This window comes from Chelonia mydas, chromosome 2, assembly GCF_015237465.2.
Source record: "Chelonia mydas isolate rCheMyd1 chromosome 2, rCheMyd1.pri.v2, whole genome shotgun sequence".
NCBI lineage: Eukaryota > Metazoa > Chordata > Testudines > Cheloniidae > Chelonia > Chelonia mydas.
The window spans coordinates 208,847,869-208,874,378 of NC_057850.1; the positions used below are offsets into that span (position 1 = coordinate 208,847,869).

At 41.6% G+C, this 26,510-nt stretch overlaps 1 protein-coding gene across 9 annotated transcripts in view; it reads left to right on the plus strand.

The window, feature by feature from the left end:
- The window catches only part of ETV1 (ETS variant transcription factor 1), a 74,161-nt gene extending 50,435 nt beyond the window's left edge, over positions 1–23,726 (plus strand). For all 9 annotated transcript variants that reach the window (XM_027821654.3, XM_043541132.1, XM_043541129.1 and 6 more), the window contains 5 exons: positions 9,894–9,962; positions 10,519–10,587; positions 14,584–14,753; positions 16,886–16,987; positions 20,950–23,726. In XM_027821654.3, coding sequence (XP_027677455.2) covers positions 9,894–9,962; positions 10,519–10,587; positions 14,584–14,753; positions 16,886–16,987; positions 20,950–21,171 — 632 coding nt within the window. In that variant the 3' untranslated portion in view covers positions 21,172–23,726. The remainder of the gene's footprint in view (positions 1–9,893; positions 9,963–10,518; positions 10,588–14,583; positions 14,754–16,885; positions 16,988–20,949) is intronic.
- Positions 23,727–26,510: the final 2,784 nt, after the last annotated feature.

Consider the following 26,510-nt stretch of genomic DNA (forward strand, 5'->3'; position numbering starts at 1 on the left):
ACCAGGATTTCACCCGATATATTTTCCAGCATTGCTGCTTTTTTCTCCCCAGTGTCTTCCTGGAATACATGACCATGGTTAAAATACCTGACACTCTTGCTTCAGGAGCTTGTCTTTGCTGTGTTGCTTAAGTAAATGAGCTTGGGTTTCATTCTCCTGCTTAAATGCTCTGTGTAGAACTTGCTCCTAAAACAATGAGTGCACATATCCTCAGTCGGATGTGTACAACCGTGGAAAATAATGTGATGACCTAATTGAGGTGCAGGAAATACTTGGACTTGTTGAGAGGTCATTGTTAAAGCAGCAGATTTACTGTCTCACTTGCTTTCTGGGTAGCTATTTTCCTCTAAATATTTGCTATTCCTGTCTTTAAAAAGCTAGGAGCTAATCTTACTAAGTTATTCCTACTCTTTCTTCATAAAATAAGGTAAATCTCAGCAACATATTTCTCTCCTGTGTACAGCAAAATATCAAATGTGTATTTTTTCATTTCAAAGCAGACAACAAAAATCTAAAAAGTTGTCCTCTGGCTGCTGTTTTTCAAAGAAATGGATAAATATCCTCTAAATCTACAGTTACAGTAAGTGGCACTGGCTAATGATTTGATTTGAGAATTGAGAGTACAGTCTGGATTTACTCTTTGTGCATTAACGCAGGTCAGATGGACACAGGCTGCATTTTAAATCAGTAATGGAAGGCTGAAGCCTGTCTTAAACCAATCACATCAGCCTTACCCAAGACCAATTGATCCCTCGGGGCTGAACCCTGTGAGCGCAGCTTTTATATGAATGGACTCTGTACAGCCTGAAGTTTCATTCATAAAATGGATGCTGAAGGGGGAAAAAAAAACAAACCCTGGAATGTTCATTTATATAGAACTAAAGAGTGTAGTGTTCCATCAGCTGCTGCTTTTGCCAGTTGACTTGAAGTAATGATTAATGCTCATTGGCCCTGCCTGCATGTAACCTGACACCATTTATGGCCTTGGTGTGTTTCTAATGTATAGTGAATGAGAAGGCTACATTCTCAAATCAGAAACATAAACAGGAACTGGTTGGTCTGAATTCCATTCAAATATGTCACTTCAGCCATGCAGTGTTTGTCCAACTTAGATTTTACAGGCAGGGAACCAGGCGGGGGAGAAAAAGCAACACAGACATTTTTTGCAGTAAGCTCACCAAAAAAAAAGGAAAGAGAAAAAATCCGTTTTGCTTTTTCGTTGAATTTAAAGGGAAAGTTATGCTTAAACTCAAAACAAATTTTAAAGTTAATGAAAGTGATGGAAATGAATATCTGATTTTAAAGTATCCTTCAAAGACCGGATCTATGTGGAATTTAAATTCCGATTTTAATATTGGAGCCTTTGTTTTCTGTTCCTATGTATAAAGTTACATGTTGCCCTGGCAGACTGTTGTCTTAAAATGTATTTGCAGAGACCAGATGTCATGATGTTGTCATAGTGAAGCCCCGTTTCACTATAGAAACCAAAGTTGCTGCATTTCAGAGGGGAAAGGAAGATGTTTATTTAGAGTTTGTTTTTTTAACTATTTTTGCTTAGGTTTAAACTACTTGGACTAAATCTGATTCTAGCTGGTAGGTTTATGTCAGGGGTTATAGATAAGAATTAATCTTTGCCACGGCTACCTTTTAGGAAGATTTTTGTGTGTGTCATAACAGTGTTTCTGTAATACTGGGATGCAAGTGGAAAATAATGAATAATTCAAATGTAGAGCCTTGGAAAATGAAGGAGAAATGAGCCTTTCTTTGAGCCTTCCTGAAACAGGATCCTGTGAGCTCTGCACGCAGATTTAAGTCTTGCTATCCCTGCTCCTATTCATAGCACCGTGGTGGCACCCTGCAAACACTTGCCCGTGTGCTTAGCTTTGTGCATGAGAGTAGTTCCATTGAATGTTATGGGGTTGTGTGCAGGTGTTTGCAGGATCAGGATATAAGTGAGATCTCTGGACAGATAAGCTACAGACTGGGGTGGGGAGGAAGAGCTTACTCTGCTATTACCACCTGTCTAATGAAGAATGAAAAAATTATTCATTATGTTTTCCACTTCGTGTGTCTTCATTGTCCAGAAAACTAAATTGCATTATAAACAATACGGTAACAGTGAGTCACCATAAATTCTGAAATTAGATTTTTCTTGGTGGAGCAAATACAGCACTTATTTGATATATAACAATGCTACTAGAAATGCAGAGGCTCTCATTTAACGAAATTACTTTGTTCTCTTGTGCAATTTTTTTGCCCAAACCAAACAACATCGGGTTGAAGCGCTGTAGTAGAATTGTCAGATGAAAGCAATCTATGTCATTTTAAATGAAGATTTTAGAGACAACATCAGGCATTTGTCTGAACTGCAACATGTCTACATTTGGGGTTGAATCCTGGCCCCATTCAAGGCTGTAACAAATCCCACAGGAAGTAAGATGTTAGCAGCTGATCCTCAAACAGATCTGTGTGCAAGGATCTTTACTGCTGGGCAGCAAGAGTTGGGGTCCACATGTGTATATCTGTTTCCAGAATCTGTCCCTTAAACAGCACTCTGGAAGTGCTGTCCATCTGATGAGATGTAACACTGAAGCCCTACACACTTGTGGTATGTGAAGGCCCCAAAAAGCAAGAGGTGATGTAGCTGTATTGCAGCTGGAATCGTTGCATTCTGCCTACCAAGGTGGATAAAAATTTAAAAAATCGGATTTTTTTAAATTAAATTGGATTGTTTTGATTAAATGCTTTTTGAGGAAAAAACCTATGTAAAGATAGTTTTAATTAAAATACAGTATAGCTCAAAGATATCTCATCATGCGATAGGGATTATAAATTTTAATTCTATAGTATGAGACAGTATAGTCATGTAATGTTAATGAAAAGTTTTGTAAATAAGTTCCAATAGTTCATGGACTAGGGACCCAATCTTGTGGGGTTCGACAGGTTTCTGTATAGATTATTTAGGTTAATCTTTCTATCTAGCCAATGGGGACTCAGTGCTCAGTCTAGAACAGGGGTCGGCAACCTATGGCACGCGTGCCAAAGACGGCACACCAGCCGATTTTTAATGGCACACTGGTGCCTGCCGGGTCCTAGCTGCCGGCCCCGCTCAGCGCCCGCTGCCAAACCCAAGCCAGGATCCCGAAAGGCAGCAGCGTGCCATTAAAAATCCTGCCCACCTTGGCCCGCTCTTCTCCACACACCCCCGGCGTGGGGGCAGGGTGAAGAAGCTTGGTCCTGTCAGCTGCTGCTGCAGGGCAGGCAAGCTCCCCATTTCCCCCCGCTGTGCTGCGTGCCTGCCCCTCCTCCTCTCCCTCCCTGCCACCAATCAGTTGATGGCTCTTGCGAGGGAGGGGGAGAAGCAGAGCCGGAGCGCTCTCATGCTCTGGGGAGGAGACGGAGAAGAGGTGGAAACGGGGCCTTGGGGAAGAGGGGTGGAATCAGGGCATATCCCCTTTAGCCCCCTGTCGTGAGCCGCTCTGGGCAGGGGTCTGGGAGCACCCCAGCGACCCCAGCCCACACCCCCAGCCCTCTGCCATGATCCCTGCACCCCCCTCACACACACCCAGCCCTCTGCCCTGATCTCTGCACCCCCACACACCCCAGCCTCCTGCCCTGACCCCTGCATCCCCCCACGACCCCAGCCCTGACTCCAGCACCCCCCACACATACCCAGCCCCCACACCCCATGCCCTGACTCCAGCACCCCCTCATACGCCCTCTGCCCTGACTCCTGCACCCTCCTCACACACTCCCAGCCCTCTGCCCTGACCCCTGCACCCCCACGACCCCAGCCTTGACTCCAGCACCCCCCCCACATATCCAGCCCCCCTATGCCCTGACTCCTGCACCCTCCTCACACACACCCAGCCCCCTGCCCTGACTCATGCACCTCCACACATACCCAGCCCCCCCACACCCCGTGCCCTGACTTTTACACCCCCCACATTCACCCCCACCGTGAGCACCAAACGGGAGCTCCTGCACCCTCCCCCCCCCACATTCCTACCTGTGCCCCTCGCATCAAATGGGAGCTGACCAGGTAAGCACTCCACACACAAAACCTCCTGCCCCAACCCTGAGCCCCCTCCCTCATTCTAGCTCCTGGCCTGCTCCTTCACCCACAGCCCTGTGCTCAGTGTACTCCCACCCTCAGCTCAGTGCAGAGAGAGAGAGGAAGAGAATGGGCTAGAACCAGGGAGGAGGTAGGTACCCACTCTATGTGGGCAAGGCCGGGATCCCAGATGGGCAGTGGGCTGAGCGGGCCGACAGCTGGGACCCTGGCTGGCAGGAGCCGGCGGACGGAACCCCAGACCAGCAGCGGGCTGAGTGGCAGCAGACTGAGCCACTCATCCCACTGCCGGCCTGGGGTCCCGGCCATCAGCCCCACTCAGCCCACTGCCAGTCTGGGGTTCTGGCTGCCAGCCCCTTGCCAGCCGGGGCCCCAGCCACAAGCCCCACTCAGCCTGCTGCCAGCCTAGGTGAATGGAACCCCAGGCTGGCAGCGGGCTGAGCGAGCCGGCAGTGTAAGATCAGCATTTTAATTTAATTTTAAATGAAGTTTCTTAAACATTTTGAAAACCTTGTTTACTTTACATATGACAATAGTTTAGTTATATAATATATACACTTACAGAGAGACCTTCTAAAAAATGTTAAAATATATTACTGGCAGGCGAAACCTTAAATTAAAGTGAATAAATGAAGATTCTGCACACCACTTCTGAAAAGTTGCCGACCCCTGGTCTAGAAGATACTATCAGAGATCCTTAGTTTTGCACTTCTCAAACTATGGATTTGTGTCTCCAGAGGTAACATGCTTGTTAACAGCAAAAATGTTTTTAAACAAATAAATAATATATAGAGATGAGAAATAACAGACCTCAACTCTGTTGTCCCTCTGCAAATTTGTGTACACAGAGTCAATGCCTTACCTCTCTAAAAGTGCAAAGTTTCAAAAAGTTCATGAATAGAAGTTTGTTGGGGGCGTAGTAGATCTGTACAAGGAGAAGAAGTCTGGAGAAAATGTGAGAAGCGAGGGACATATGCTTGTTTTGTTAAAATATTATATGTTTGCTGTTGGAGAAAAAAATCCAGAATACTTAACGTTGTTGTTTTAGTTAAATAAAACAATTTAAATGTCTGTCTGGTGATGTTCTCCTCCTAATACAGCATGGCAAGAAAATCCTCCACATATTAATGATTAACCTGTTGAACTGGAGATAGTTCACCTCCCAATGACTTCATAAATATCTACTTCAATTACCTTTGGTAAATGAAATAACCAAACACTCATTCATTTTCTGATATAGCTGTAAAACGAATCTGAAAAATTTTCCAAATAAATCACTGTTTAAAAATGTATAGTGTGTACCTTCTAAAAATGAAACCTACATCTATCTCTGAGTTGTGAAGAATATGTATTAAGGTTATAACAACCAACAAGAATGCACTTTTATGTAGAAAAACATTATTAAATTGAGTCTTCCTGACTAGTGATTTAAATCAAATCCACCCTGCTGCCTACCTAAAAATTCCCCTTGTGGTTTCAGCTGATTACTGTATTCTTCTTCGCCTCACACGCTAAACAGTTGGGTTAAGTTGCTGTATTAAACAGATGTTACTTTCCATCCTGGAGCTGGCTGCATCTTAGTGGTGGATGTAATGACCTTGGTGCATAGGCAGTATATTAATTTAAATTTTAAGTGCTCCTGGTTCAGTAGAGATGATAAATGCTATATACATATACTGTACATTATTATTTTATTAAAATGAGACATTGTTGAGGTTGGGAGTCCTAAAATATAACCTGTCCTAACTTTTAAGATTTTCTTTAAAAACTTAAGTTGGCTCTTGAGCCTAGAAAAGAAAAGGTGAACAGGATTCTATTGATTTTTTTTCTCTCTTGCCCACTTCTAAGAACGGCAGGCGGAGCAGAGAGACAGAGAGTGTGTGTGTGTACCTGTGAAACCAAATACAGCTACGGATTTGGTGTATTGAGCCCCTGTCATGGAAGCCTGGGATTTGACCTACATCACAGCCCTTCTTTTGAGGGGCTGATGGATTTATATTTATTTTAAGGACCAAAAGGACAGTTCAGAAATGCTGTCAGGTCAAGTTAAATGATTGGCTGTTTCTCTAGCCAAACCCCTTGAAATTCTAGTGATTCACTTCCATTTTTACAATAAAAGGAGTACTTGTGGCACCTTAGAGCCTAACAAATTTATCTAAGGGGCCACAAGTCCTCCTTTTCTTTTTGCGGATACAGACTAACACGGCTGCTACTCTGAAACCTATTCTTATAATAGTATCCTATTCAGTCCCAGAGGGTAAGTGAGAGAAGAACTAGGCAAGTAAACAGCAAGACAAAAGCATGGTCCCAATGCCAATACTATCATTTTATTTTCTGTCTTTAAGGAAGAAAACAGGTTTTGTCTATGGATGAGATCTATTGATCAAAGCGAGAGACTTGTTTGCAGGCTCAATATAAGTGACTGCCACTGGGGGCAGAATCACATCTGTGCTTCCTTGCTTTGTGTTTTTTGTACAGAATTTAATCCCTGCTGTGTTATCGTTGTCACCAGGCCCCTATCTGCCGTGGGTTGTAAACAGGTGTGAGCCAGACGGTCTGACCCTTTTAGAGCAATGGAGCTCAGCGCAGAGTATTTCTTCCAGGAAAGCTGGAACCTCACGTTTCTAATAGAACTATCATTTTGTCCCAGAAATCCATTTATTCTGGGATAGGTAGTAATAATCATTCGGGTCTAGATTGCAGTTTTGCAGCCTGCCCTGAGTAAGGGGTGCTGTGGAGCTGCAGTGTGCCAGGAGGAAACCTGAGAATGAATTGTGATTCGAATTCCCAGTTCCTCCTCTGCTTCCCCCTTGCTCTGGGGGAGGGAGAAGTTACTTCATCCTTTCTCATGGCAAACCTTACAATCCCCTGTACAGCAGGCCAACTACTCTGCGGGAGAGGGTGGAGCTAGAACGCTTCCTACTCTGCCTACTTCTTCACAACAGGGAGTATTGGGGGCAAGTAGCCCTTGCTCTCCTCATCTCAGTCAGAGTCATGGTCTGAGCAGTGGACTTCAAGAGCGCTGAGTCACTCCCCTTGTGTCTGTGACAGTCCCTCAGGTTGCAGTATATTAATATGAGAGTTGTGCTAAACAAGGAGGGTCTAATCTTATGCCCTATTCGAGTATAGAATCCAGAATCCAGTATGAGCTGCTCAGTTAGGACATGACCTTGCTCCCACTGGAGTTAGTAGTTGATTTCGTTGTTTTCAGTGGGAGGAAGATTGGGCTCTTACTTTGTCCTTCTTGATGAAAGCACAACATACTTCATCAAGTTCCTCCTTGGCATGCCCCGAAGAGCAGGCATTGCTGCAGTCTCTGGATTATATATTTTAAAATAACACTTACTGGGGGGGAAAGGTGTCAGGACAATATGAAATAAGTCCAGTTTCACAATTTTAAGATGACTACTCAATTGCTCTTAGGGTTAAGGGAGACCAGCGTGACCTCAGAGTGTTCCAGATTAATAGCACTCCTTATGCATCCTTACTTTTTCGCTGGACTCTGCCCTTCGTAAGGTGATATAACTTTATAATGTGAGCTAAGAATGTGCCATATGTGTGTTGCATATCCAAAACCCAGGCATATTTATTTAATTACTATAATCCACTAAAAGATCTGAAGGTGATACAACCAGTTCACCTCAGCTACTTGCAATGTGCCCTGAAAGTAGCTCCATGCCTTTGCGCTATTGCGTTTATCTTCTTGAGACCATAATTTAACAAGAAGAAAATACACAATTGCTCTGCAATTTCTGCTCTAAAATGTTTGCTTTTGAAGTAACTCCGCTTAGCTAGTTAAAATACTTCTGGGCCTTAGTTAAGCATTTAGTACAATTTAAAACTGCAATGTTAAATTTCATTGGTTGGACTTTTTATTAGATAAGGTTGAAATGAAAGCAGCAGGCAATTTAATTAGGAGTAATTTTTCTGGGCAAGTCATTACTTTGATGAACTTCAGAGCAATGTTTATGGCTCCTAATTAACCATGTTAGTCATTTGATTGAATAATCACTTTGGAAATGTTTCTACAATTTGATTAGACTCTGACCCACTCTGATAGTCATAAATTAACTGATAGCACTTTAGAATAACAAGACTTTAGTTACTTTATGAGGAATAGACTCTTCTCTGCTATATTTTTCAGTCCTCTACGGAGTATTTAATCTTAGGGTTCGGTTGCATTTAAACAATGTTGGTACAAACAAGACTTGTCTTTAAAAAAAAAAAATAGTCTCCAGATGTTAATTATAATTGACTTTGGCGCACAAGAGATATTACCCAGGTTGGCTAAAAACACAACTGTATCGATAGATACATGCATAGCTCCCTTGTGCTGTCAGTTTGATTATTTTGCAAGAGCCAGCATCATGAGTTGCAAATAGGTTTTGCTGCCAATATTAGTGAATTTTTACCTAAAATAGAAAATGTCTGTTTCAATTCTCAAGCTTCCTCCTTTTACATAGATTCTTTTTCCGTTCTCTTACAATCTAATCTGTTTGGTAACCCGAGTGATTCTTTGCTTGTGAACCACTGCTTGCAGCTTTGACTTCTGGTGTACAAAATTACACTTGACCTGTCTGAACATTGAATCACTGATTCCTGTGATTACTTAGCATAGTTGTAAAAGATGCTTGAAATACTAGAGCCCAAGGAGACAAGTATTGAATGCTTGATAGGGAAAACAAGTAATAAAGGAGGGAGGGGCTTTCAGACGGTTAGAGGAAACTTATTACTATCCTGTGCTGTGCTTGCTGTGGGAATTCAGTGTAAAACCTCATTTTCTTATCCTGCCAAGCCCTTGATACTCATCACCAGTCAGTGAGCAGTGAAATTTAGAATTGCATTCTGAAAAGAGTTTGTAGACAATGTTAGAAGAATAATGTCCCTCTCTCCTGACCTCTCTTTGCATCTCTTCCAGAGTGATGTGTTATAAGATTGCATGGCTTAGGGTAGGAGTTTATCACAAGATCAAGTAGACTCTCGGTATTCAATAGGCAGGTTAAAAAAATGGACTAGAAGGGCAACCATTTGTGGTCCGGTTTTGTTTGCATGGGGTATAACTAGGGATAGAGTCAGGTGAGGGGGAAGTACAAAGATGGGTGCCTGCACGGAGCATACCATTTTAATTAGTATTGTTTGGTTTTCTCTTTCCGCTTCCATGCTTAAAGAAACATTGGCAACGTAGACAGTAGAAATTATAAACTCTATATGCATTTGTATTGCCTTAAAAGTGCACAGTGCTGTAAAAAATGGTAATCAGTGCCACTGAATTCCTTAAATGTGTTTTAAAGTGTCTTAACAATTAGAGAAAATGCCTTTAAACTTTCAGATCTTGGAACCCAGGCTCAGAAGCCTGGCATTCCCTGTGGTAATTATGCCATATTTTGTGGTTTATTAGTCTCTGCTATGATTGGCAAGCTATTGATTTCAAAATCATTGCTATGTCAGTTTGGTTACCAAAAGACCTAGCTGCATAAGTGTGGGGTTTAAAAAATTAATTCTGACTTGTGTATTTTGGTCTGTAATCACACTGAAGTGTGATTGTCCTGGGAGTTGACCTTTAACAAGGTTAATTATGATAAAAATTTGAGTTCAAGTGTCTGTGTTAGACAAGATCAATGTTCCACGCAATATGGTTTTCTTTTTTGCCATGCTTTGTGCATGCTGCTCTGAAATGCTAACTATGTGTTGACAGGTTCCCCCTCACTGTGACTTATGTCCCTTTCTGTTACTCTTCTGTCTGTAGCCTGTCACATTGATAACCTGCACACTTTCAATTCCAGACAATCTTTTGACTAGCGTTGTCGTCTTCTTCTTTCAGAAGTGCCTAGTTGCCATTCCATTTACATGAGGCAAGAAGGCTTCCTGGCTCACCCAAACAGAACAGAAGTTAAGTTTTCTATTTTTTATGTCACTTTTGTACAAGAGAAACTTTTGGGATTTTTTTTAGTGGAGAAATTTGAAGATCACACGACGAATTATTGTCCTGCTTGGAAAACTCCATCCTCTGCTTCCCCCTGCTCTATCCCTGTGTTTTTGATGTGCAAAAACATTGCAACCTGGACTAGTACCAAAGGTTAGCTAGGATACAAGCAGCTGAAAGGTGGTCTTGCTCAACATTCTTTCCAGTTGCACTAGCTATTGAATGGGCACTTCTCATAAATTTGCCCCCCTGCGCCCTGCCTGGTAAAATTTTAAAGTGGCAGACTTCTGACTTCTAGGTGCAGCTTTGGCGCCTTTGTCAAAATGAAGTTTGTTAGTGCGCAGTAAAGGCATTTCATACATGTAATGAAAGTAGTCCAGAACTAGAAGAAATTACCAGGAAAAGACAGATATTTTGCTTCCCAGTCTTCTGCTTTAACACATATTTTAAGACAGTACACAATGTGTTTTCTCCCTTCATTACTCATACATCTAGCAAATAAACTCTTCTCTTCAATTTACAGGTTGTATGTATGAAAAGGGACCTAGACAGTTTTATGATGACACTTGTGTTGTTCCGGAGAAGTTTGATGGTATGTATTCCATATTTCTGTTTCCTACCCGCCCCCCACACCCCCACCCCCGGTGTGGAGAGTTGGAAAGGGAGTTGTTGATCAAAAAGGTCAGTAACATTCCAATTTAAGATTCCTTAACACACCATTTGCAGTGCACCCAACCAAAGCTGACCTTTGCCTCTTGAAACCAAAGTCTCCTTTTCAATAGGATGTTAGTCTATTTTTGCTAGTGAGAGATTCTGTATCCAGAGATATGTTAGAGGAGCACAGTTCTGGCTGTGCTGAGAAGTAATAGGAGGATTTCCATTGCACTGATGATCACATACAGCTTGTTATTAGAGATTTATTGAAAGCTGATCCTGTAATTAACAAAGCAGAACAGAAAGCAGCTCCTCTGGATTTACTGATGACTAATGCAGCCTGTTGTGTCTCATTGTCCATGAAGAATTGAATTATTGAACATAAGTGCAACAGAGCAATTCGGGTTTTGATGTATTTTTTTTCTTTTTTTGTCTAGAGAGATGTCTGTATTAAACATTGTGCTACTTGGTGATTGTTGAAAGGGTTTCATACCAAAAGAATTACCTTTTCATAGCACTGGCTAGTATAACAAACATTTTCCAAAGATGACTAATGGGGTCATGTCAGATAAAATAGCCCAAAGTCATCTCACTATATGGATTTCCTGGAGCAACTCTGATTTACTATAGTTCTGTACCATTGTAACCAAAGGCATAATTAGGCCCAGTATGTGATAGTCTGCAACTTTGGCTAAGTGATTTGCAGACTGAACAGCTAATTGATTTACAGGACAACCTCAGAGTTATGAACTGACCAGTCAACCACACACCTCATTTGGAACCCAAAGTATGTTGTATTCAAAGCTGTATTAAGTCAATGTTCAGTTGTAAACTTTTGACAGACCAACCATAACGTTTTGTTCAGAGTTACGAGCAACCTCCATTCCTGAGGTGTTCGTAACTCTGAGGTTCTCCTGCAGTTGCTGTTTTGACTTAGTCTCTGTATATCCATCTTTGCTTGTTTCACAGGACTGAGGGGATGTCCTTCTGATAAGTTGACTGTGAAAGGCTCTCTGAACCTTGCTTAACGGAGTTTGGAGAGCTCAAATTTTTCCCTAGGACATCTGTGCGTGTTATCAAACCTTTGCATGTCTAACACTGGTTGCATCTGCTTATGAATGGGAGGGCTCAAATTAAAATCAACCTGAAAAATTACGTACCTTTGAAACTGAGGTGCCACCAGCATATCAGAGCTGCTGTGGAATAGCAAGAAGCAAATGGAGGATTCTGAGTGCTATTAGACCTAAGCTCTGATGATTGGTAAATCCAGCACGGTAGCGTTACGGGGTTGATGCTTTCGCAGAAGGAATGGTTTTACTCACAGTCATCCTTGTACTGTGGGTGATGGAACATATGCTAATTGTGTTTTTATTTAGCACATCAACTCAGATCTTTATTTCTAAACAAGAAACATTATGTGTCTGCTCCTACTTCCATGGGCACCGGTGACAAATTTCTGGTTACATCACTGGGAGCAGGATTGGGCCCTCTGTTTCTTTACTTCGTAAAGTTAAAATGATCTGTAGGAGCAGCATCCATCTAGTTCATTCCTGAACAGCTGCACATTTTATGTTAAAAAAATAAGAATCGAAAGGTGGAGCAAATTGCTTCAAAAAAATAAATCTTTGGAAATAACGTATGCTCTTCCAAGAGAAGCCACTGCCTGGAAGCTGCTGTAGGTGAACAGTGCAGTGCTCTTCACAAGATCAGGCTCAGGTATAATAAGAATCTGTGTGTTTGTACATACTTCTAATGTGGTGGGTGCAGAGAAACGAGCACAATCGCCCATTGTTCTAAAAATGGTATTGACTCTTCGCTGGATGTGGCCTATAGGGTAAAAGTGGGATAGACCCAGCAATGTGCCTCAAGTTTTGGGGCGAGATTCTATGCTGTTTCTGTTGAAATCAGTAGATCTCTCTCTGCCAGCTTACACTAACTAAGAATCGGGTCCTCAGGAATACTGCACTTGCTGTTTACATGTTACTCAACTATAGTTAGTAGAAAAGTCTTGTCCTTGAAAAATAAGTGGTTACAGGATCAGGATTTAACACAAATCAATGAGCCAGGGGTTGTTTAATTTGTTTTTGCCAACTATTGCCTTAGTTTTCTTTCCTTTTTATAAAAGGGTGTATTCTATTCGTAATACTCTTTTTCTTTTGACTACATTGAGCCCTTCTATATTGGCAAGGAGGCTATCCTTATGCTTTTGGTTATTGTAAAATCCTGACTTCCATCACTAGCCAGACAAGGTGGGTGAGGTGATACCTTTTATTGGACCAACTTCTGTTGCTGAGGGAGATAAACTTTTGAGTTACACAGAGCTCTTCTTCAGGTCTGAGAAAGGTACTAAGAGTGTCACAGCTAAATTACAAGTTCAAACAGATAGTTTGGCATAAGTAGTTAGCCCATATTCTAAGAAACCATTCAACCTGAATGACAGGTTTCAGAGTAGCAGCCATGTTAGTCTGTATTCGCAAAAAGAAAAGGAGGACTTATGGCATCTTAGAGACTAACCAATTTATCTGAGCATAAGCTTTTGTGAGCTACAGCCCACTTCACTGAATGCATCCGATGAAGTGAGCTGTAGCTCACGAAAGCTTATGCTCAAATAAATTGGTTAGTCTCTAAGGTGCCACAAGTACTCCTTTTCATTCAACATGAAGTGGCCCATTAATGCCCCTGTAGTCATAGAACAAAAAGGGGAATTAGTGGGTTACAGACTGTTGTAATAAACCATAAATCCAGTGTCCTAAATGTTCCCTTTGAGTATGTGCTAACTACTTATGCTAAACTGTTCCATCTTGTATTTAGCTGTGACACCTTTAGTACCTTTCCCAGACCTGAAGAAGAGCTCTGTGTAACTCAAGAGCTTGTCTCTGTCACCAACAGAAGTTGGTCCAATAAAAGGTCTTACTTCACCCACCTTGTCTCTCTGATATCCTGGGACGGACATGGCTACAACACTGCTGCGTACAGCACTAGCCAGGACAGGCTGCTTGGCAAAAGTTGCTGTTCTGGTGGTGAAGTGGGGAATAGAGTTTTACCAGTAGACCGAGGATTGCTGTCATCATTAGCAGAAACTAAATCTCTGTTCTAGCCCAGACCTTTTAGCTGTTGTTTCCATGAGCTGTTCAGTAGAAATACAATTTAAAAACAAGCAAATACACGGTATGGATGTAACAGTTTTTCATTAGCAATTTGTGCAGAGCAGTTAGCAGAAAGTTGTTTATTTGATAGATTTCCCTGGGTCTGAACTTTAAGCAAAAATAACTTAGAGCTCTTCAAGGGGAAAATGCTAATCTCATATGTAGGTATGAGTAAATATAAAGCGTGCTAAAGATGAACCATCTTGTATGCAAGTCCAGTATGCCACAGAGGAACTCACATATCTGCAGGATTTGCATGCCTATACATAAAGCCAATGCTGTTTAAGTCCAAGTCAAATGCTCTGCCAAATTTCCCTTAGAAGTATTTGCATGCAAAAGAAGTTTTAGTCAATGGGGTTTTGCAGCTATCTGAAGCATACATTAAATCTTCAAAATGGGGGTTGTGCAAAGTATTGTATACAAATGAAATTCTTCAGGCATCAGAGTTGTTTACAAAAACAGTTCATGCTCTTTCAGATATAGGGTATTGCAAAATGTTGTTTGCAAGTGAGATTTGCATATATCAGAGTTAGATGAAAACAACAAAGACTGACATGAAGCGTGACTGAATTTAGGTACTCTACTTTTTTGTCTTAATTTGCTAGTAAATTACCTGTATGAATGTATTATATATAATCAGCAAGAATAAGGGAAGGTAGTATATGCAGACTTGTAAGGTGATAAGAATTTTTTTTTGTACAGTTTTATGAACTGTACTGGTTGGTTTGGCATTTCATCTAACAAACTGATCACTGATGAATATTTGACATTATTTTGTGTGTGTGTAGGTGACATCAAACAAGAGCCAGGGATGTACCGTGAGGGACCCACATATCAGCGGCGGGGCTCACTTCAGCTCTGGCAGTTTTTGGTAGCCCTTCTTGATGACCCATCGAACTCTCACTTCATTGCTTGGACTGGCCGAGGCATGGAATTCAAACTGATTGAGCCAGAAGAGGTGGGTGTGGAAGTTTACTGTTTGAAGGACAACACGTCTCAAAATAGATTTATGCGTCCTACAAATGAATTGTATTCCTTTTCTGGAGAGATGCATTCCTCTCCTTCTGAAACTTTATAGAGAGGACAGGTACTGTATGTGCTGATAGGTTTAGAATAGGTGCACATTAATTTAAGTGTCTTGATTCAACTAATCATGCACAGACAATCACTAAAACAAATGGAAGCTTAAGTGCCGTATTTCAGACTACTCAGCACTCACAGTTGGAGGCCAGAATTTCAGATGAGTTACATGGAAAATAATAGGAGCTACTGGGTGCTGAGCTGTCTTGAAAATGTGCTCCCCCACCCCCGTGTGTTTATGAAATGCAAGGTTATTAACCCTGTATCTTCGAATTGAAGAACGCTAAGGTAACTTTAAAGGGCTTGGGCCTTAACCTGGGAGGTCCAAAGTCTCTGTCTAGAATTTTCAAAGAAGCTTAAAGGAGATGGGCACCAAACTTACATTCAGTTTCAGCAGGAGTTAGACGCCTTTGAAAATCCTCACCCATGTGCCACCAGCTGAGGCTCCAATCCTGCAAACGCTTCTGCACACGCATAGTTCCACTGAAATCAGGATTGGTCAGGGATATAACATTACTCACATGCATAAATATTTGCTGAATGGGGGCTTAAATCATGTGTGGAACAAAAGGAACAGGAATAATTAATAGGCTGTTTTATAAATAAACTGTCTTTTCACTAGCTAGAGCAGGCCTGTACAACTCGTAAAGCGGCGAGGGCCATATTACTCCAAAGAAAACAGCTGAGGGCCGAAACCCCCCGGCCCTGCTGAAACACCGCCCCCCCCCCCCCCAGTGCCGCCCAGCCCCGCAGAAACGCCCCCCCACCTACCCCGCGGAAACAAACCCTCCTTCCCCAGTGCCGCCCCGCCGAAACAGCTGTGGGCTGAAAAGGAAGGTGTGGGGGGGACCGCTGGGGAAGGGATCAGGGCAGGGGGCTGGGTTTGTGTGAGCGGGGTTCAGGAGTCAGGGCAGGGGCTGGGGGGGGTGTGAGGGGGGTGCAGGAGGCTGGGGGTATGTGAGGGGGTGCAGGGGTCAGGGTGGGCAGAGGGCTGGGGGTGCTCATGGCAGGGGCTGGAGGGGGTATGCCCTGATTCCAGCCCCTTCCCCAAGGCCATGCTCCCGTCTCCTCTCTTCCTCCGCCTCCCCAGAGCAGCGAGTGCTGAGGCTCTGCTCTTATGCCTCATGTGGAGTAACTGTCCAGCAAGTAATTGTGATTTCACAAACAGTGGTTTATGACTTCAGGTGGAGAACGAGTAACAAAAAGCCTGCTTTCATGGAAGTGCATCTGGTAATAAAACAAGAGGCATAAAGACAGACAAAAAATAAAGATGACAGCAGCAGGCATATCACTCTCCATAGAATAGCTTTCATAGTTTTCCATGAGTTGTCTGCAATTCATCTAAAAATAAACAAACAGGCAGGTTTCTAAGGTGTGGTCTGAGCTGCCTATGTTTGATATCTATTTTTTTAGCCAGGCTGGTTATCCAACCAGCTCTAGTAGCAGAATAGGGGTTTTTTTTTTAGTTTCTCTGCCTTCTTCACCTATAGTAGCATGTACATGGGGAAAGGTGGGGTTTTTTTATCTTGCATCTTCTAATAGCCTCACTACTATGGCTGTTACAGCTGCAATCTGTATGACTTCCTGAACTGAAGTGGAAAGGTTTTGTGATATACAGCGTTCCAGTAACAAAAATGATGCAGGAAAAGCAGGAAGCTCATCTACAAAGTAGCATGAAAGAAGAATTTTCTCCTTGTGTTTGGGAGGCTCAGTCTACCCACTCTTCAAATGTGTTTCTCTTTATTTCTTTTCATTTTTATTTTATTTTTTTAATTAAGCCACCAGATTGATAAATAAAGAGGCCCGTTGTCGTGTTATAGTAAAAAGATTGCATGCATGGTTTAAAAATCATGCTAGGACACAGGAAATTCAGATATCACACCAACCTTTTCTCCTTTATTTATGCCTCCCACCTGCAGTGGTTGTTTTTGTATTAAAAAAATAATCTGATGCTAAGGTCTGCTTGTTAAATGCATTTAACAGATCACTGCTAATCCATTTCTGTGGCAGGTGGCTCGTCGCTGGGGGATTCAGAAAAACAGACCAGCTATGAACTATGATAAACTTAGCCGTTCACTTCGCTATTATTATGAGAAGGGAATCATGCAAAAGGTGAGTAGCTAATGCAGCATTAAATTTCACTGGAATGTTGCACGTTAATCCATAAGTCATGTTATAAGAAGGAACACTGGTAATTGCATTGCTCAAGCAGGTTTTTCACTCTTTTGGACATATGCTGAGGTTTTGAATTTTACATGCTACAGGTCTGTGTGTATGTGTGTATACATATAATTATTACACCGTGTTAATGTGTCATTGTGTGTACAAATGTTTTCTGATCATTCACATTGAGCTGATCATAATGCAAGGATAAAAACCAGCATGCAAAAAATAGGTGATGGGACCTGAGAGAGGCAAAGTACAGAATATACTATGAATATTGCTTTGCAGATCTAAATTACCTGTCCAGCAAATAGATACTTTAGTAACTGCAAAATAGAAGAATCATCGATAGTTACAATATTATTGGATCGGTATCACAGTGATAGTGATTTTTAATGAATTCTGGAATGTAATGTAACAACCATACTGACAAACACTTAATATTTAAAATAACTGATATGCAGGAGTGTGGTCCCAGTGGCAAACCACTCCCATATTCCCGTGGACTTGATTGTATTTGAAGTTGTTGTGTGCATTCAACTCAGAAGTCAATAGGAGTTCCCTGCTTGCAGCAGCTGCCGAATCAGGCTCTTGTGTTCCTTGATGTTACCAGAGATCCTAATTATCTCCTTGCATTACTTGCTTCCTTATCTATTATTCACATTAACTTTGTGAATCCACACAGATAACAAGTTTAAACCTGGAATTGGCACTGTGCAATCCAGTGATCTGAGAGGGCTTTTACAACTACAAAGTACAACACTTGTGTTATTGCAGCATTAAGCTTGTGAGATCAAGCTTTCCAAAGTTGGGAAGTTTCAAAGTCAGGAACTGATTCTGTGAAGTACTAAGGTTCAGGTTTAAAGGTGTTTAGGTGCCTAGATATAATGGTAGGCACTTTGGCCTAGATCTTCAGATGTCTTTAGGCATCTAACTTCCATTGATTCCAGTGGCAGTTTGGTGCCTAAGTAACTGAGGATAGTGCATAGGCATCTTTAAAAATCCCACTAGGTGAGTCTCTCTATATTTAGGTGCCTAAATACTTTCAAATATCTGGCCATAAGTGCCTCTTGTGAAGTGTTGAGAGCCCTCAGCTTCCAGTTAATTCAATTCAGCACCTCACAGGAGGTGCTCAGCCCCTGCTTCCCCAGAGAGGGCCCATAAGCTGCTGCAGCAGTGTTAACTCGCCTGCATTGCACATCCCGTCTGTTTTACAGTATCCATTAATAACCACGGCTAACTTTCATATTTTATAAGCAAAGATGAATAGGACACTTTACTTAGCCATGTTGCGCAGAAGATAGTATAATTGAACAAACGTCACTTTTGGAATTTCCAGGCTTCTGACCCTTTGAGCTCACTCCATTAATTTGTGCTAGCGTTTACTTTTCTAGGTGTTTTGGGGGTTTTTCAGGGGAAGAGAAGAAAAGGCAGTTGGCCCAAACAATTTATAAACTTGCTTTCCCAGCAGAGCTTGTATAGTCCTAGCTTAGACTGTGCACCTTACTGGCCTGGCCAGTGGAACGTATTAGTTTCTTCCTCATCTGCTATTGGTCCACTTAGCACAGTTCACAAGCGTTCTGGCAGCTAGCTGGCTAGCCACTTACCTAACTGCACATATGCGCATTGTGCTTTTAAGGGTATTGTGACCAGTGGTGCCTGGGAGAGTCCTCACTGGAAATGCCAAGGTCAGGGCAGGCTGCAAAAGGGAGAGCAGAGCAGTCTTGGGAGACCAGTCTTGGGAGTAACACTGAAGTTAAACTCCCCAGCCAGTCACAGACCGTGCTTCTGATCCCCCATACTGGTTATCAAGAAGCAAAAAAAGAAATCACACAGTCCCCCTCTATTGCATTGCAGTTCTCTGGCTCCCAATCAGCACCTAGGTCCTGTACAGTGAGAAGTTATTTTAAAAACTCTGTACACTGTACAAAATGTTCTTCTGACCCCAAAGGGTCAGCCACACTACCCGGTCAGTATAAGTTTGGATCTTACCCAAAATACCACACTGCCAGCCATTTCTTTAGCGCCAAAAACTAAAGGCTTATAAAAAAAGAAACAAGAAAGAAAAAGAAGAGAGATGTTAAATGGTAAAAGAGTCACATACATGCAAAGACTCCAAAGTCCATATATCAGGTTCTAAGCAGTATTGGTGAGTTTGCTGGCTTGAAAGTCCCTCTGGAACACATCCACAGCTTGGATGGGTCATTCAGTCCTTTGTTCAGAGCTTCAGTTTGTAGCAAAGTTCCTCCAGAGGTAAGAAGCAGGATTGAAGACAATATGGAGAAGATGCAGCTGCCTTTTATAGTCTTTTGCCATGTGGCCTGTGCTTCCTTTGTTTCAAACACAAGCTGCCCAGCACATGGCTTGAAAGCCTTAGAGTTCTGTCATAGGCATGCCCGTGCATGACTTGCTGAGTCATCAGGTGTATCTACCTTCTCTCAGTGGGTCAGTTGTATAGCTTATGGTCCTCAATGGGCCATCAAGCAGGCTAGGCAGTGCTGCTGCCAAACTGTCTGGGGGTGTCACCCAGAAGCATAGCACAAGTTTTGAAATACAGACATACATACATATCTATAACCCAAAATGCAAAGGTGATACAAACACATAAATTAGATGATCATATCTGGAAAATTATAACATTTTTGCAGATATCTTACCTGGACTATCTGGCATAACTCCTTGCAGTTTTACAATATTGGTATTGATAATATCCTCAAGTTTATCCTCAAATATCCCAGATTCCATTCAGCCTCACAGGTATGCCTCCACTAGAGTTTTTTGGACAGTACTTAGCAAGTTTGTAAAGGCTGGATGCTTCTTTGTTCTAGGGTAAAAATGTTTGTAATTTACCCTGGGGATCACCCCAGATAATCAACTAATTTGAGGTAAAACCCGTGAAGATAAGCCCTACATTGTAGTGGGTACTTGCAGATTTAAGACAGTGTTCTGTTTTCCATGCTCAATATGCATCTCTGTTAAATTAAAACCGTTTGTTCCAAACCAAGCAAAGATGGATGTAATGAGGATTATGTTCCTATTTACTTTCAAAAACATTACATTTTTAAAGGAAAATATATAGTTTAAATTCGAAAGGAATTTTTAAATAGTGCACTGTAAACTTGATAGGGATTGAGGTAAGCCCACTTTTCAAGTAAGATGTTAAATCTAGCACATTTTTGCCCATATTTGATTGCTCTGCAGATAGAAGTCAGATGCCCCCAACACCTTTTGGAAAAGAGTAAGGGATAACCCAAGTGTCTTAGGCCAGTAGGCTTTCACTCAGTAAACAAATCCAAATGTCTTAGCCTTTGCAGGAGCTGCTGCTTAATACACGAAGACATCCTTGTTTGCATGCAGTCCCTCTACTACCAGCATGTGCTGTGACTCAATACATTACAAATTATGTATATTTGAGATAACTTGAATATGACTTGACTTATATCAAGCTAAATTCAGTTCTGTTTTATCATGGATTATCTATATTTTAGTTGAAACAACAGGGTGCGTAACTTTGTGGTTTGATCATACTACTGTGGTAAAAAGCTGTTTACTTTCCCCAGACAAAACAACATTGTTGGCCATTGTTTAAGTACAGAAAGTGATCTCAGGTTATAGGCTTTAGAAATAGAATCTTTTAATTCATTCCCCACCCCCATTCCCAAAGGAAATCAGGGTTGTGTTGTGTCCTGAAGCCCAAAGTGTTTTATGTAGTCTGCTTTTGCACAACTCCCACTAGTCGCAATGGGACCAGGATTTCATTCCTAATGTTGGTGCCCAAGAACTCCCATGGCACAGTATTTCATGGTCTAGTGAAAGCAGATTCCTCAGAAATCTGTAACTACAAGTTGTTAAAGTGCTAAAACTTACACTGTTCTTTTTTCTTTCCTTCTCCTTTTTGACCTTGTGTTAAGGTTGCCGGAGAGAGATATGTCTACAAGTTTGTTTGTGATCCCGAAGCGCTTTTCTCCATGGCCTTTCCAGACAACCAGCGCCCCTTGCTGAAGACGGACATGGAGCGGCACATCAACGAGGAGGATACCGTGCCACTGTCCCACTTTGACGAGAGCATGGTCTACATGCAGGAGGGTGGCTGCTGTAACACCCACCCCTATAACGAAGGCTATGTGTATTAATAGCAATGACAGAAAAGGGGGCATCCTCCCCTGTGCTTCTCCTCTATCACAAGATCCAGAGGAGAGCAGAATCCACTTCAGTTTGTTTTTTAAATAGTACACTAAAAGGGGCTTTTCCTGTTGCATTACTCCTATGTTCTGCCATGGACAGCGCACTTTATTTGAAAGGAGAGGGTTGGAATCTAAACATTTATTCTGTGCAACAGGAGGAAAAGGGTGGGTTTACTTTTTACCTAAGTTTGGGAAGGGAACATACAGGTTTTAAGTACAATGAAGCTATATCGTCTGTTTTGTTTCATATTGGCATAAGATATTGTACATTTTCTCTGGGTATCCATAGTACAGTTAATTCTTATTGTGTAAATTAACTGTTTGGATATTATTATCAGAGTAACATGCCTTGGGCATTTGTCTCTGATCATTCCTAATTGTCTTTCTGCAGTTATAAAGAGGATCAAAGTATAGATTGCAGGATTTAATGTAGAAGCTAGACGTGACACACTGTCCATCTTTCATTTACACATTTGAACATCTTTTTGTCATTCTGTTTGCATTTTATATTTTTGTTTTTCCTGCCTTACAGAAGATGCCCATTTACTTGGATGTTAGGCAGAGCACACACCATTACTGGTGTCCAAGGAGCACAATTCCTGACTTCACACTGCGAGTTGCAAACTTGAAGCATAGCATGTTGATCTAGTGTCACCTTGCTATGCAAATACAGGCCATCCTATTATTTTCGACCTTTCAAAGTCCAGTTGAGAGTAGTAATTACATATGGTGGACTTTTCTCATGATCATGTCAGCATTAAATGCAGGATCATGATCAGGGGGAAAACATTTTCTTTCCTTCCATTTCCTTTGCAACATAAATAAGTTATTTAATCAATAGGAATTAACTGTACTAAGTCACATATCTAATTATGCTGTTTAGACACAGCAAGCACTCCTTGAGAAAAATATCCAATACACTAAATAGGTACTTTAGTAATTTTTAGACACGGTACCCAATAATATGCATTTAAACCTTTTACTGCTGTGTTATGTTGATAACATATATAAATACTAGATAACGCTAATGCTTCTGCTGCTGTCTTTTTCTGTAATATTCTCTTTGATGCTGAATTTACTATGACCATTTATAAGCAATGCTGTAACTACAGATAGCATTTCAGGACAAAATAGATGACTTGAACCATTTATTGCTTAGAAAATAGCTTACGCCATAGCTGTGCTATAAGCAGCTTTTATGCGCATCGACAAATGAATAGTAAGCTTCAGCTTGCTAAGGGAAGCTCTGCGGAACCTTTTGTAACTTTCGGTGGAACGGAGACTTACGCGAACTGTCAAAGAACACAATGAAGTCGCTGTATGACGTTGTAGTGCTGGCACTGATGTTATCAACCAACTTGTTTTGGACACTAAATGTAAATGTGATCGGATATGTTTGGAAGACAATTTAAAGTTTTGAGGTTTGTTTTTTGTTTTGTTTTAAATCATTTTATTTTTGAGAGGGGGTAATCTTGAAAAAGCAAGACACATTATTCTACGTGTAAAACAAAAAGAAAAAAAATAAGTTCTAAATATTTATGAGCACCTTTTCTGAAATGTAACATTTCCAAGTTTGAAGAGGGTAAAAAACAGGATTTGAACAGCCCAGTGAAATTTAAAAACGCTGTTACTTCACAGGAGTGCCTCACTTTCCAGTTCTGTAACAAATCTAGGGGAGGAAGGAAAGATGAACTCATAAACATAAAACGACAATAATTGCAATAGATGTGATTTCAAAGACACCCCTTGGTGGTGGCTTAATTTTCCACTCAATGTCAATCAAGAAACCAGTAAGCTATAAATGATATCTTATGCAATTCATTCAAAATTAAAAAGCAGTGACTACTAGAGACCAAAGGTGCAGAAGAACTCTCTGGGCATGCATCTAATTCACCTAAATCCCATAGGGCAACATATTTTATGGGTGTATATATGCCTTAATATGCCATCTTGTTCTGTCAATAATTTATAGGTCTCAATGGCACTTAAAATTTCAATGATCAACCCAACAAAATCAAAGCAAGACCACTGAAGCTTTCACCAAGAAGGGGAAAAGTCAGAACTTTGAACATTGTGGCTTCCATTGAGATAAGGTTCGAAGGAAACACGTTTTGATTAAAAGTCCTTTCATCCATTTTGATTCCATTAATGTCATTGTGGAGCACTTCCTGTCTGGAGCAGGGCATTGGTGGGAGGGGGTGGGTCAAAAAAAAAAAAAAAAAAGAAGAGGACATTGCATCAAATGTGTAATATTTAAAGAGAATATATATGTATGTGTGTGTGTGTATATATATATACACACAGTGTATGGTAGTGACTCACTGAACAAAACAAGCATTCAGCCCAACATTACATGATCTCCCAGCAAAAGAAGAAAGGCTTTCATTGAACTGATTAACCCTTTTGAAATTGTACCTAAAAGGCTTATTTAAAGTTCTGGTTTTATTCCATTTTTTTGTTTTGTTTTCAGGTAGATTAATAAATCTGGCAGCTGATTTCTGCAAGATTCTTGTGTATTTTAATTGGAGAGGAGCTTATTGCAATGTGGTATAAAGTTCTCCTTTTGGAAGAAAGGAACTGACGGGTCTGTTTCTGTGGTTAGCGTTGCTTCTCACAAAACGTTAAAGCAAAAAAAAAAAAAGTGAGCAAGCAGTGTGTATGTGATTATATCATGTAATTTAACCAATATTTATGATGCCAAAGCAAGTATATTTGGCAGAGGGGTGGGGAAATGCCTGACTGCACTTGAGTCAAGTCCATCCTTAAAGAACAGTTGCAGCGATTAAAGTGCATCTTTTTTGCTTGTTTTTTTTTTTTCAATAGCGGACAACACCTCGGTGGCATGTGCAAAAGATGAACTACTATAGGGAAGACACAGGCAAGTCTTTGACTAGTTAATGGCTCTACGTGTCGACTGTCGCTTCTCATGAAGGATGTTAGGCCAGGTTCTTCATGTAAGTGCAACCATTGCTCAATAGTCCTACTTAACACTTCCAGGGAGTACTGTGCACGTTTTCAAACGTGTTTTTCTGAACAGGGATGATGAAGTTTCATTACTGCAGCACTTTAAAAATGTACGGCATTAGATGTGCCAAATATAATTTATTATTTTTATCTTCGAAGTGGTGCACATACCCACCAGTCCTTGCCAGTGCCTCGGAGTTGGGTAGCTAAATAAAATTGTTATTCTCCTGTCTTACTGCATGAGCTGGGGCCATTTCACTTCCCTAGTAAATGGGATGCCCCATTCCTTGCTGTGGAAAGAAGAATTTTGTAACAACTTGTTACAAGAAATCCCTGTAATGAGCCTCCAAGGTACGCTCCCATTGAGCCATCCCCTGCATTCAGATGACCAGAGTGGAGTTGCTAAAGAGGGCATACGTAGGCTGCAAGGGGCAGGTGTCCATCTCAGACCAATGCTATATGTCTACCCTCAAAAAACACTAGCTCATCTCTTACTGTGAGAACCTACTTTATACTAATGTTGTTACAGAAAGTATTATCTTCTGTTACTCAGCCCTGTTGTGGGGAGTCAGAAACATGCAGTCAACACCATAGATAGCAGAGGAATGGAGCCTGCCATAGTGCTAGGAGGAAGCTACCTGAGAGGTACAGTGATGGTGCTTGAGAGCATCTGGGCTTGCATTTGCTTCTCCTGGTGATTCTCAGTCACTGTTTATTTGCTTTCCATGCTAGTTCCATGGGCCATGCCCTTTGCCAGTTGACACCACAGTCAGCCTTGCCTTACCCTGAGGAGAAGGTGGCAGAACAGCATGACACCTGGGGCCACAGATATTTCAAAGTCCTCCCCTCTGGACCTAATTTATATGATTACTACGCAATCTGCAGTATATGCTATGCTACTGAAAGCGTTACTTGGGGAAAGAATGCTAGAAGCAGAGAGTTGAGGGATTTCTGTCATTAATTTTTCTGACTGATGATCCATTTGTCTATTCAAGTCTTGTTAAGGTAGTTCTTCATTCTCCCATGATTTCTCACTGAGTAGTGTGTTCTGTTGCCAGTGCTGTGGCATTTATGGCACTCCAAGCAGTTGCACTTCAGTAGCATGTTGAACATACTGCAAAGACCTGTGCTGTGACTTTCATCCAAAGCCTTCCACTGGGAATGGCATGTACCTAAATTGCCACACCACCGCAGTGGGACCACCAGGAGTCACTGCTCTCCCAAAGCTCCCCTCTATGCAGGGGGGAGCACACCTACTTTAGAAATTGCAACATTCGCTCCACTGTAGGGCCAACCAAGACCAAAGGCTGGTGGGGAGGTGAGATGGGGGCCATCACTCGCACCTGCTCTCCTGGGAGTGAATTGTGACCCAGGAGATCTAGCAGAGAGCAGTCATTGCACATAGAAGACTAAAAGGCCTGATCTTATCCCTGTCCTGGGGTGGCGGGACAAAAGGGGATGCTATATTGTTTCCCTGCCTTCCCCAGGTATAATCTGGCCCTTACCAGCTGGAAATCCAGAGTAGAAGGTGCTGGAAAATAGAAGAAAATATAGATGGGAGAATAGATGTGTACATGTGCTTTCCTGATCTAACTAATTACTGAAGGATGGTGCGACCGGTGGGGTGAGGGGGAACATGTATAGAATCATAGGACTGGAAAGGACCCTGAGAGGTCATCTAGTCCAGTCCCCTGCACTCATGGCAGGACTATATTACCTAGACCATTCCTGACAGGTGTTTGTCTAACCTGCTCTTAAAATTCTCCAGTGATGGAGAATCCACAACCTCCCTAGGCAATTTATTTCAGTGCTTAACCACCCTAACAGCTAGGAATTTTTTCCTAATGTCCTAAACCTCCCTTGCTGCAATTTCAGCCCATTGCTTCTTGTCCTATCCTCAGAGGTTAAGAAGGACAATTTTTTTCCCTCTTCCATGTAACAACCTTTCATGTATTATCATGTCCCCTCTCAGTCTTCTCTTTTCCAGACTAAACAATTTTTTCAATCTTCCCTCATAGGTCATATTTTCTAGACCTTTACTTATTTTTGTTGCTCTTGTCTGGACTTTCCACAATTTGTCCAAATCTTTCCTGAAATGTGGCTCCCAGAACTGGACACAATACTCCAGTTGAGGCCTAATCAGAGAGTAGTAGAGCGGAAAAATTACTTCTCATGTCTGGCTTACAACACTCCTGCTAATACATCCCAAATGATGTTAGCTTTTTTTGCAACAATGTTACACTGTTGACTCATATTTAGCTTGTGATCCACTATGACCCCCAGATCCCTTTCTGCAGTACTCCTTCCGAGGCAATCATTTCCCA